This window comes from Aplysia californica, unplaced genomic scaffold (genome assembly GCF_000002075.1).
Source record: "Aplysia californica isolate F4 #8 unplaced genomic scaffold, AplCal3.0 scaffold00156, whole genome shotgun sequence".
NCBI classification, from domain to species: domain Eukaryota; kingdom Metazoa; phylum Mollusca; class Gastropoda; order Aplysiida; family Aplysiidae; genus Aplysia; species Aplysia californica.
In genome coordinates this window covers 193,813-205,926 of record NW_004797426.1, presented here as the reverse complement: position 1 = coordinate 205,926, position 12,114 = coordinate 193,813, and the positions used below count along the sequence as shown (strand labels likewise).

General features: G+C 42.5%; 1 protein-coding gene across 1 annotated transcript in view; it reads left to right on the top strand.

Moving 5' to 3' along the window:
- Positions 1-10,850, top strand: part of LOC101847491 (ufm1-specific protease 2) — a gene marked incomplete in the record, with an annotated part of 26,151 nt that extends 15,301 nt beyond the window's left edge. The window contains 9 exon segments of the mRNA XM_013082031.2: positions 1,622-1,709; positions 3,234-3,385; positions 5,710-5,812; positions 6,721-6,867; positions 7,515-7,693; positions 8,664-8,762; positions 9,535-9,637; positions 10,002-10,126; positions 10,657-10,850. Coding sequence (XP_012937485.1) covers positions 1,622-1,709; positions 3,234-3,385; positions 5,710-5,812; positions 6,721-6,867; positions 7,515-7,693; positions 8,664-8,762; positions 9,535-9,637; positions 10,002-10,126; positions 10,657-10,743 — 1,083 coding nt within the window.
- Between the last annotated feature and the right edge of the window lie 1,264 nt (positions 10,851-12,114).

The following is a 12,114-nucleotide window of genomic DNA, read 5'->3' as shown; positions in this document are numbered from 1 at the left end:
TGTAGTTAAGGATGTGACGAATACGAATACCAGTGTAAATTTGCTTTAGCCCGATATTCTGATTGCTATTAGAAAATTATTAGTATCACGTGGGTGTTTAATGTTTCCCTGACTCCATCTATCCAGGTCTTTCTCGGTCGCCCTCTAGCCTTGTTGCCACCCGGGCAAAATTCAAAATTTCCTTCCAACTGAAAATATTAGGTGTGTCCCGCGCGCTCATATGACCTTATGCAGTTGCGAGCGCCGTAAAACCCTCTCCTTATGCAGTTGCGAGCGCCGTAAAACACTCTACTATAAAAAAAACAACAACAAAAGGTGCTGTAAAAGATCACATTCATTTTGCCACTCATCGCGAGAACGTATTATCCAATTTCATTCGAATGTGTGGCATAGGGAATTTGAACCTTTCTGTTTACATGAAGGCAAAAGTTCACAGTATCATGACATTCCTGGCCAGCAACAGGATTAGGCAAAGTCAGACGTCAGTGTTTCAAGTACGCTGGACGCTGAACAGGTCTTGATTCATTTCTGCAAATTATATTTCGTTGGTCAGCTTGTCAGATGTACTAAACTCGAAATGTTGAGAAATTTTATCTTTTTTGCAAATTCTTAATCTGTAGTATCGATTGCATGTGCTCAAGAAAATGTTTGGTCAAGAATCAAATTCTAAATGTTGAAAAAAAAATTCCCAGCAAGAACAGATAAATAATGTAGAGATACAATTGTTACGAAAATGAAACAGATTTGTTTTTCTCTCTCCTGAAATGTTTCGTCTTCGGGACTTCATACATCTGAACAGCTTGCTGACAATTTACAGTGCTGTCCCCCAGGTTCGTTCCAGTCGGTGCGGGTGTCCTTGCCCATGGACATCCTGGTGGACGTGGAGGAGTCTGTGCCGATGTTTGACCTGTACAACTCGCTCAGCGACGCTGTGCTCAGACAGGTCAACACTCTCTTCAGCTGTCTCAACGTGTTCACAAAGGTGAAGAGAAAAATGGAAAAAAATGCGGTATTATGTAGGTTTACCGCCCTTTGTATTGCAACACTGTAGGGTTTGTTTAAGAGGTGGCTTAAATATGAAGATATAGCTGTAACGGCTCTTTTTGTTTTGGATTTTTTAAATTTGGTTTTGTTTTTCTATTTTGAGGGAGGAGAATAGTATTCAGCTCGTGGATATGAATCGGGTACTCTGGTGTGGTTTGCTCCCTCTTTCCTACAAAAAAGCTATCATCCTTCTCTCTCTCTCCTCTTTTTTAGTCTTTGTTACCCACTTGTAACACCTCTAATCTTCGGCACTTATATGACCTTATTGTGTTGCAAGTGTTGTAAAACACTTATTAAAACTAAAAAGCCCCTTGCAATGCAACACCGTAGGGTTATTTAACAGGCGGCAGAAATGAGAAGATATGGACTGAATATGCTGTTTTTGTTTTAATCTTTTGATTTGGTTTTGTTTTTCTATTTTGGGTGGAGGGGGGTGGTCGCTCGTTACTGGAAGTCCTTCCTTATGACACCCACAAAAGCTCTTTTGGGGGTGGGGGGTTGCGCAAAATTTTCAGACAATCTGGTTGAGGCTCACATGCAGGTCTATTTAGTGGAATTTAATTATTTGTTTCCCTAGCCTCGTCTGCCTGTGTCAATACTTTTGAGGGCCTCAACAGAAGCAAACAGTGAGAATCAGTATGCACCGATAATCAGACACCAAACTGGTAAGATTTTATGCTTTTGTTGATGTGTGTGTGTGTGTGTATGTGCTTTTGTGTTTGTCTGATGGCTTGTACAACTTTGCAATAAGTCAAAAACTCACTCTCCCCCTCCCTTCTATTTCTCCCGATCTTAGCAGAGTTAAGTTTTGAATCAGCAAGGAGTTTAATTGTGCTCAAAGAGGAGTACATTGCATACTGTGGCTCAACAAAACACATGTTTTGTGGCGTCGGTGGCCTAGTGGTTAGGCTCTCGGACTCGCAACCGTAAGGTCGTGGGTTCGACGGCGTTGTGTCCTTGGGAAAGGCACTTTGCACAAATTTTCCTCACTTCACCGAGGTGAAAATGGGTACCCAGCTATAGACAGTGAAAGATCTTGTCAGTCTGATAGTGTTTGAGCGCGTGAAATCCGCAGCTTGCACTGTATGCTTCCTCGGAAGCTGAGAATGTTTCTGAGTGTTCTCAGAGGGTCTGCTGGGGTAATAATAGCTGTAAAGCGCATAGAGCATGCTCTTGAGCATGGATATGCGCTATATAAATGCAATTATTATTATTATGTTCTTTTGACACATTTTGTATTGTTAGTTTCCCTTTTTCTTTCACAAAAGATGCTCCCCCGGGGCAGTGCCACTGACTGTAGTGTCTTTAGGCCATTCCCAAAGGGGGGACATATCTCGTTCAAGCATAGTAAAATTGTAAATGGGCTGACTCATGTCACGCTCATAACTGTGCCTGATGTACAACAGGGAACTGCTGCTTTTTCTCTCCTGATCCTTACTATTGTCATTTTCCTCTGCTTCTTTTGTGTCTTTGTCACTCTCTTGTGACCTGCTATTTTGGGGTGCCTTGATAGTCGAAGCAGACCTTGTGCTGTTGAAGCTAGAGAGGTGAGCTGTCTAAGTCTGATTCCCTGTAAAGACTTCTCTGTTGACACCCACCCCATGGCGCTCATATGACCTTATGCAGTTGCGAGCGCCGTAAAACCCTCTACTATAAAAAAAACAACAACAAAAGGTGCTGTAAAAGATCACATTCATTTTGCCACTCATCGCGAGAACGTATTATCCAATTTCATTCGAATGTGTGGCATAGGGAATTTGAACCTTTCTGTTTACATGAAGGCAAAAGTTCACAGTATCATGACATTCCTGGCCAGCAACAGGATTAGGCAAAGTCAGACGTCAGTGTTTCAAGTACGCTGGACGCTGAACAGGTCTTGATTCATTTCTGCAAATTATATTTCGTTGGTCAGCTTGTCAGATGTACTAAACTCGAAATGTTGAGAAATTTTATCTTTTTTGCAAATTCTTAATCTGTAGTATCGATTGCATGTGCTCAAGAAAATGTTTGGTCAAGAATCAAATTCTAAATGTTGAAAAAAAAATTCCCAGCAAGAACAGATAAATAATGTAGAGATACAATTGTTACGAAAATGAAACAGATTTGTTTTTCTCTCTCCTGAAATGTTTCGTCTTCGGGACTTCATACATCTGAACAGCTTGCTGACAATTTACAGTGCTGTCCCCCAGGTTCGTTCCAGTCGGTGCGGGTGTCCTTGCCCATGGACATCCTGGTGGACGTGGAGGAGTCTGTGCCGATGTTTGACCTGTACAACTCGCTCAGCGACGCTGTGCTCAGACAGGTCAACACTCTCTTCAGCTGTCTCAACGTGTTCACAAAGGTGAAGAGAAAAATGGAAAAAAATGCGGTATTATGTAGGTTTACCGCCCCTTGTATTGCAACACTGTAGGGTTTGTTTAAGAGGTGGCTTAAATATGAAGATATAGCTGTAACGGCTCTTTTTGTTTTGGATTTTTTAAATTTGGTTTTGTTTTTCTATTTTGAGGGAGGAGAATAGTATTCAGCTCGTGGATATGAATCGGGTACTCTGGTGTGGTTTGCTCCCTCTTTCCTACAAAAAAGCTATCATCCTTCTCTCTCCTCTTTTTTAGTCTTTGTTACCCACTTGTAACACCTCTAATCTTCGGCACTTATATGACCTTATTGTGTTGCAAGTGTTGTAAAACACTTATTAAAACTAAAAAGCCCCTTGCAATGCAACACCGTAGGGTTATTTAACAGGCGGCAGAAATGAGAAGATATGGACTGAATATGCTGTTTTTGTTTTAATCTTTTGATTTGGTTTTGTTTTTCTATTTTGGGTGGAGGGGGATAGTTGCTGGTTTCAGCTGGTGGGTGGTTGGCGGGTATACTCTGGTGGGGTTTGCTCCTTCTTTCCTATCAAATGTTTATCATCCTTCTCTCTTCTTTCCTCTCGGCTCCTGATTCTTTCTGCAGGCTTTCTACTGCTTCTTTCTGCAGGCTTTCTACTGCTACTCCTTCCGCTTCTTCTTACTGCTGTCTTTCAGCCACACCCCTGATCTTCTGGTAGGAACGATCTTCACCTAGCCTTCTTGGACAAGGGCGAAAAGTCTCGGAGGGCTCGTGTGCAAGTTGCGCACGTTAAAGATCCCTTGGTGGTCCAAAATCGATAAGAGTAGGCTTCGGCCGCCACCCGGGCAAAATTCAAAATTTCCTTCCAACTGAAAATATTAGGTGTGTCCCGCGCGCTCATATGACCTTATGCAGTTGCGAGCGCTGTAAAACATTTTACAAAAACAAAAAAATTATCTCTTCTCCTACTTCTCTTTCTATGTTACTCTCAATCTTCAGCAGCACTTGTGAGACCTATTTGTGTTGCGAGGGCTGTAAGAAAATCTTACTGAAACAAAACTAAAGCACGAGGTTCTACTGAACCACAGGTCACACCACTTTGATCAGTCTAGAACCAGTACCTCAGACGGGGCACTCGATTGGTTGGAAATGTATCTGTTTTAAGTTAAACAAACACTGTGGGGCCCATTTGGAATCAAACCTCGATTGCTTCTTCTTTCCTATCAAACGTCTATCATCCTTATCTCCCCTTCTTCTTTTTTATGTTTGTTACTCTCTTGTAACACCTCTAATCTTTTGGCGCTCTTACGACCTTATGCAGTTGCGAGTGCTGTAAAACCTCTACTAAAACTAAACCGCGAACATCTTGGAGTAGATAGTGTCAAGTTTGGTAAAAGCTTATGAAAGGTCAACTTTATTTTGGTGTAATCTGTGGTGGCTGAGCAGAAGAACCAGCAATTCTTCAGGTACGAAAATTTCCTAATTTTTTAACATCAAGGTCAGTGTTAGTAGGTTTTTCATCTAATTGTTAGTGTGCCTGTTTGTTGGTCTGTTTGACTCTCTGTCTCCATGTCTGATCTTTAGCTTTGTTGTTTTTGTTGGTATGTCTGTGTTTACTTTTCTCTTGCTTTAAGTGACTTTTATTGTGTCCATGTGCTTCTCTTTGCCCACGCAAGCATGTCTGTCTGTCTGTCTCTCTGTCTGTCTGTCTGTCTGTCTGTCTCTCTGTCTTTTTCTCTGCTTGTCTCTCCACTGTGTGTGTGTGTGTGTGTGTGTGTCCCTCTGATGTTATGAGCCTTGGTTTGTTTGTTCTTTCTCTGCATTCCTCCCGGGGCAGTACCTCTGACTGAAGTGTCTTTAGGCCATTCCAAAAGGGGGGACATTTCTCGTTCAAGCACAGTAAAATTGTAAATGGGCTGATTCATGTCACGCTCATAACTGTGCCTGATCTACAACAGGGAACTGCTGCGTTTTCTTTCCTAGTCCTTACTATTGTCATTTTCTTCTACTTCTTTTGTATGTTTGTCACTCTCTTGTGGCCTGCTATTTCCGGGGTGCCTTGATAGTCGAAGCAGACCTTGTGCTGTTGAAGCTTGAGAGGTGAGCAGAGTAAATCTGATTCTCTGTAAGGACTTCTCTGTTGAAACCCACCCCTTGGCACTCATATGACCTTATGCAGTTGCGAGCGCCGTAAAACCCTCTACTATTAAAAAAAAAAATTTCTCTGCATGCCTCTCCTCTGTGTAAGTGTGAATGTTTGTGCGTGTGTGTGTGTGTGTGTGTATGTATGTTCACTGATGTGATGTTTGTTTGTTTGTCTCCACCTCACAGAATAACAAGCTGCTTTCCCCAGAAGTTTTTCATTTCCACCCGTCTGTGCTGGACTCCCCCGTCACAATTGTTTACCCTCGAGGCTTGTCGGACGATGAGTTAGGTACGTACCTTTGCTCGCCTGTTAGTCTTCGGGTTTACTTATGTTCTGTGAAAATGATTAACCTGTTGGTTTCTGTGTTTACTTATGTTCTGTGAAAATGATTAACCTGTTAGTTTCTGTGTTTACTTACATATCATAAAAATGATTAATCGGTTGGTTTCCGTATTTACTTACGTATTATGAAAATAATTAACTCTGTTAGTTTCTGCGTTTACTTACGTATCATGAAAATGATTAACTGGTTAGTTTCCATGTCTGCTTGTGTACATGAAAAAATGATGAAACATTTCTTTTGTGTTTGTTACTCTCTTGTAACACCTCTAATCTCCGGACCCCCTGGGGCAGTGTCACTGACTGTAGTGTCTTTAGGCCATTCACAAATTCGGGACATTTCTCGTTCAAGCACAGTAGAATTGTAAATGGGCTGAGTCATCTTGTCATGCTCATAATTGTGCCTGATCTGCAACAGGGAACCGCTGCTTTTTCTTTCCTAATCCTTTCTATTGTCATTTTCCTCTACTTCTTTTGTATGTTTGTCACACTCTTGTGACCTGCTATATCCGGGGTGCCTTAATAGTCGAAGCAGACCTTGTGCTGTTGAAGCTAGAGAGGTGAGCAGAGTAAGTCTGATTCTCTGTAAGGACTTCTCTGTTGAAACCCACCCCTTGGCGCTCATATGACCTTATGCAGTTGCGAGCGCCGTAAAACCCTCTACTAATGAAAAAAAAATTAATCTCTGGCACTTATATGATCTTTTTGTGTTGTTTCTGTCTGTCTGTCTGTCTGACATTTTCCCAGCCCTAAATGACCATTATTGTGTCGATGTGCTTCTCTTTCCTCCAACAATCAAATACTCAAACAATTATTGTTTTAGTTACTAGAGAGTAAAAGTTTCTCATGTTCTGCAGAGGAGGAACGGAAGATTCTGCACAAGCACCTGTGTCTGCCCATGGACCGACCGTTGCTACGCCGCGGGGCTTCGGGCCTCTTCCTGTCTTCCAGCGCCCCCGGGGGCTACCTACTCAACACACACCTGGGCTTGTCCGACCCCCCAGGTGAGGCGCCGTAAAGCACTTACCCAAAAAAAATTTTTTTTTAATTGTATGACTTTACTGTGTTGGAAGTGCCGTAAAAAGTTTACTAAAACTAATCTTGCATGCTCATGACCTCATGCAGCTGCGAACACGGTAAAACACTTATCCCCCTCAAAAAAACCCAAAGAAAAAAATGATATGACCCCGCTGTGTTGGAAGTGCCGTAAAACGTTTATTAAAACATAATAGCTGTTGTGTGAACTTGCTTTGACCTCTGTGTGTCCCTGTGGACGGTTGGCGGGTACTCTGGTGTGGCTTGCTCCTTCTTTCCTACCAAACATCTATCGTCCTGATCTCTCCTCCTTCTTTTTAGTGTTTGTTACTCTCTTGTAACACCTCTAATCTTCTGCTCTTATATGACTTTATTGTGTTGCAAGTGCCGTAAAACTCTTACTAAAACTAACATATGGCCACCAACTGATAATGTTTAATGTGTTCTGCATGCTCATATGTCCTCATGCAGTTGCGAACGCCATAAAACGCTTGCCAAACCGCCCCCCCCCCCCCAAAAAAAACCCAAACAAACAAAAAAACAATTTATATGACCTTACTGTGTTGGAAGTGATTTAAAACACTAATTACTAAAACTAAACTCTGTGTGTCGGCAGTGAAGGGAGGCACCGTGTCGACGGTGGTGGGCTACTACAGCTACCACCACTACATGCAGGACAAGTTTGACGACGACAAGTGGGGCTGCGCCTACCGATCCCTCCAGACGCTCATCTCCTGGTTCCGCTACCAGGGGTACACGGACCGGAACATCCCCACACACAGAGAGATACAGAAGGTAGTGGGACTGTACTGTGCTGTGTGCTTACCGTTAAGTTGAGATTTGGTTTCAGAATGCTTTAAGGTCTGCTGGAGTAATAATAATATGTGAGGCAGCGTGGTGGAATCAGGCTCTCGTCAAAATAGTCAAAGTGAAGAAACTTGCTTTTTTCTGTTGGTTTGTGAATTTTTATAAAATTTTTGTTTTTTGGGTCAACACCTTTCTTGTCCATTAAAGAACTCATTTCTGTGTGGATTTTTCTGAAAAACGTTGATTAAAGGCACAAAAAAAGTACATTTTCAGTTACCACGGACTCTTAAGCTAAGGAAATAACTAATCTTTGGCGGCCATTTTCTCACTGATTTTACCTCTGAAAACAGGTGACCGCCACCTCCTTCATTCGCAAATATCTCGACTTGTATTCAAGATCAATGGATATTTTTTTCATCGTAATAAACGCAAGTGAACAAGCTTTAAGATGATGCCAATAACTCTACATGCCCAAAAATTGACGAGAGCCTGATTCCACCTCGCTGCCTCACATATAGTCCTAAAGTGCGTGGAGCTTGCAGTTGAGCGGGAATTTGCACTATACAAGTGCTTTCTACCATAATTATTATTATGGTTGGTTTAGTCGTTAGGCTGTTGGGCTCTCAACTGTTAGGTCATGGGTTTGAATCCCAGCTGGGGCCCAAAATTTTGTCCTTGAGAAAAGCACTTTACGCAAATTTTCCCCACACTTTACCCGGGTATAGACAGAAAAAGATAATCACCTGGATAAACAACTACTTTCCATTCCCTCCCCCCCCCCACCCTTGCATTTTTTTCCATTATCATACCGACACTGCCCTAGACGTCCACCGGTCCAAGACAACAACTTTTCTCCTCAACAATAAGTGGCTGTCTTGGGGACTATTTCCATTTTATAAATCAAGATAAGGGCAACTGTTTATTATTATTATTATTATTTTATTTTTTTTTTTTTCAGGCTTTGGTTGAGATTGGGGACAAGGAGGAGAAGTTTGTGGGGAGCAGACAGTGGATTGGCTCGTTTGAAGTGAGCTTCGTGCTGGATCATCTTCTGGGGGTGAGTACTGTTACTCTGATTATCGTTCTCCACTTTTCATGTGTTATTGTTCAGTATCATGACAGACAATCAAGGGGGGCTCTCGTGGCTGAGAGGTTAAGGTGTTCACCTCTCATTCAATAGGTCCCGGGTTCTAATCTGTATTGCAACGGAAAGGTTTCCTCTCTAAAATGTTTTCCTTTTAAATCCTTTCCTGCTCTCTAAAAATGTTCTGTGGTCTGCTTTCATCTCCACTTTCTGCCCCCATCCCCTCACCTCCTTTGCCCCCTCCTCTGGGCTCCTGACTCTGTCTGCAGCCTTTCTACTGCTTCTTCTTGGCTTCTTCACAAGGGATCAGTGGCTGAGTGAATGGGCAATGTGCAAGGCGGGGATATTAACATGTTCTTATGCACAGTAGAATTGTAAAAGGGCTAATTTATCAATGTCATGCTCATACTGTGCCAAAATAACATAGGGGGAACTGCTGCTTCTTCTTTCCTCATCCTTACTATCGTTATTTTTCCTTTACTTCTTATGTATGTTTGTCACTCTCTTGTGAACTGCTCCTTCCGGTGTGCCTTGATAGTCGAAGCAGACTTTGTGCTGTTGAGGCTAGAGAGGTGAGCAGAGTAAGCCTGATTCCCCGTTTGGACTTCTCTGTTGATTGACATCCACCCCTTAGCATTCATATGACCTTACACAGTTGCGAGAGCTGTAAAACCTTACTAAAACTAAAACATATGTACTAGAATTAAACTGTAATAGCTAGATCCTGTTTGTCTTCTGGTCTCAGGTGACGAGCAAATTCATCAGCGTGAACTCTGGCTCGGAGTTATCCAGCACGGGTCAACAGCTGGCCCACCATTTCCAGACGCAAGGGACGCCCGTCATGATCGGTAACCTTGCTACCCACCTCAGAATTACAAAGTTCTATCTGAAATTTTTTGGCCGTTTTGAGTAACTTAATAAATGTGGGTGGTTGGTGGGTGCTCTGGTGTGGTTTGCTTCTTCTTTCCTATCAAACATCTATCATCCTTATCTCCCCGCCTTCTTTTTTATATTTGTTACTGTCTTGTAACACCTCTAATCTTCTGGCGCTCATATGACCTTATGCTGTTGCGAGCGCTGTAAAACTTCTATTAAAACTAAACTAATCGTTATTAAGTCAATATGCTTCTCTTTACCCACACAGTTTAATCGTTATTGTGTCAATGTGTGTCGTCTCTTTCCTCCGACACCCGACCGTGTCCTGGTCCTCAGGCGGCGGTGTCCTGGCTCACACCATCCTGGGCGTGTCCTACAGCGAGCTGACCGGGGACATCAGCTTCCTCATCCTTGACCCGCACTACACCGGGGGGGAGGACCTACGCACCATCCACGACAAGGTAGCTCAATGTTTGGGTTGTCCTCTTTTTCTTCTTTCTTTTCCCCTCAAAATGTAGGTGTTTTTATAGCCACCGCCCCCCCCCCCCCCCCCCCCCCCCCCCCGAACTAGTGTTTGTAGTTCAGTGTAGCAGTTCATTTTAGGGATTTTTATTGGGGGGGGGGGTTGAGGGGGGAGGAGGGATTTTTGTCCCATGTCCCGCTTTAATGCCGGACATTTGTAAGTCACCTAGAAAATATGTTAACTGGTGCCAGTAGTAACTGTTATGCTTCTAATAAAACAAACAGAAAACAACATCTGAAAAAAGCAAGAAAACAGTTACATTGTTTGGAAATAGATGATGAATGTTATGATGACAATGGTGTTGACCAAATTGTAGTTATATGTTCTTTTTTTTCTTTTTTCTTTAACCTACACAACATTTTTCTGCCTGTCTTACTTATCCCATCTCTAGATATAAACATATCGTGTCGAAGGGCTTCTTCGTTAACTTCGTTAAAAAAATGTTTCGTTCTGTGTCTTTTTCTCCAGGGCTGGTGCGGCTGGAAAGACATGAACTTCTGGAACCAGACGGCTCACTACAACATGTGCCTTCCACAGCGGCCGGCCTGCGTCTGAGGAATGGACAGATGGATGGAAGGGCACTCGAGATGAGAGGATGCCACAACGCATCCAGACCTGCCAAAAATCCTCCATGAAAATCAGAGCCTTCCGATTTTTTATTTTGAAAAAAAAAAAGATTTGGCCTGTTGAAGAACCCTGTTCAGATCTGCATAAAATCCCGATTTTTTTTCTTCTTCTGGAATTCTGTTTCTATCGGTCAAACACAACTCATCGTAAATGATGTGAAAATACACAAGTTTACTCGGGTTTAATTGCGGATTTTTGCGATACGCACGCGTTTATTTGCCGCAGTCGGTTTGAAATGTAATCTTAATCTACAGAGGTTCTGGAGACTCTGTTTTGTTTCCCCCTCAAACTCCAAATTTTTGGGAGCATTCTGAGAAAAACTGTTTTTTTTGGTTGGCACGAAGTGGTTGGCAGGTTTCATATGTCTAATGAAAGGTCGGATCAGATTATAACAGAGATGAGAGGATGGTGAAGATAATTATAGGGACGAGGTGATAGATGTGAACAGTGAGATTATATCACAAAGTCTCTGCTTGGAGTGAAATGAGAACTGTGAGGCGAGAGCAAAGAATACAGGTACTGTCTTACACACACATAACGAAATCGACAGGACACGGAAATCTTTACATTTTATACGGATGTCTTTATACACTCGTTTTAAGTACAAAGAATATACTTGTACCATAAGGAAAAATTCAGGGCCTGAAAGTTTGTTCTTTATGTGGATGTTCGCTATGTGCTTGCTAGACTGTAGCACATTCTGCGTCTGGGTTGTTTTGTTGTTGGTTTTTTTTTGGGGGTGTTGTTGTTGTTTTGTTTGGTAATGCAGAGCCAGCGTGCATTGATAAAAGGAGGTTATCGTGGATCACGTGTCAGATGTTTTCTGGAAAGTATCACAAATGCCAGCTGATTGCTGTGAAGTATCACAAATGTCAGCTGTTTTCTGTGAAGTATCACAAATGTCAGCTGATTGCTGTGAAGTATCACAAATGTCAGCTGATTGCTGTGAAGTATCACAAATGTCAGCTGATTGCTGTGAAGTATCACAAATGTCAGCTGATTGCTGTGAAGTATCACAAATGTGAGCTGTGATTGCTGTGAAGAATCACGTGGTTTGCTGCTTGTTAAAGTGAAATGATGACAAGGAGGAGCAAAAACACCCGGGGGTGTGGGTTCGAGTCTCCTGTTGTTCTCGCGTCGCACGATGCATCGTGTCAGGTCAGAGCGCACTCGGCGTGTGCAGTTGGGATGCCATTTTTCGGATATAATGTTGATTCATGAAATGTCCGGAATTAAAAATGTGGGCTTTACCAAATATATTGATTGTTTCACATGTACTCGGTCATTTCCAACTAGCGA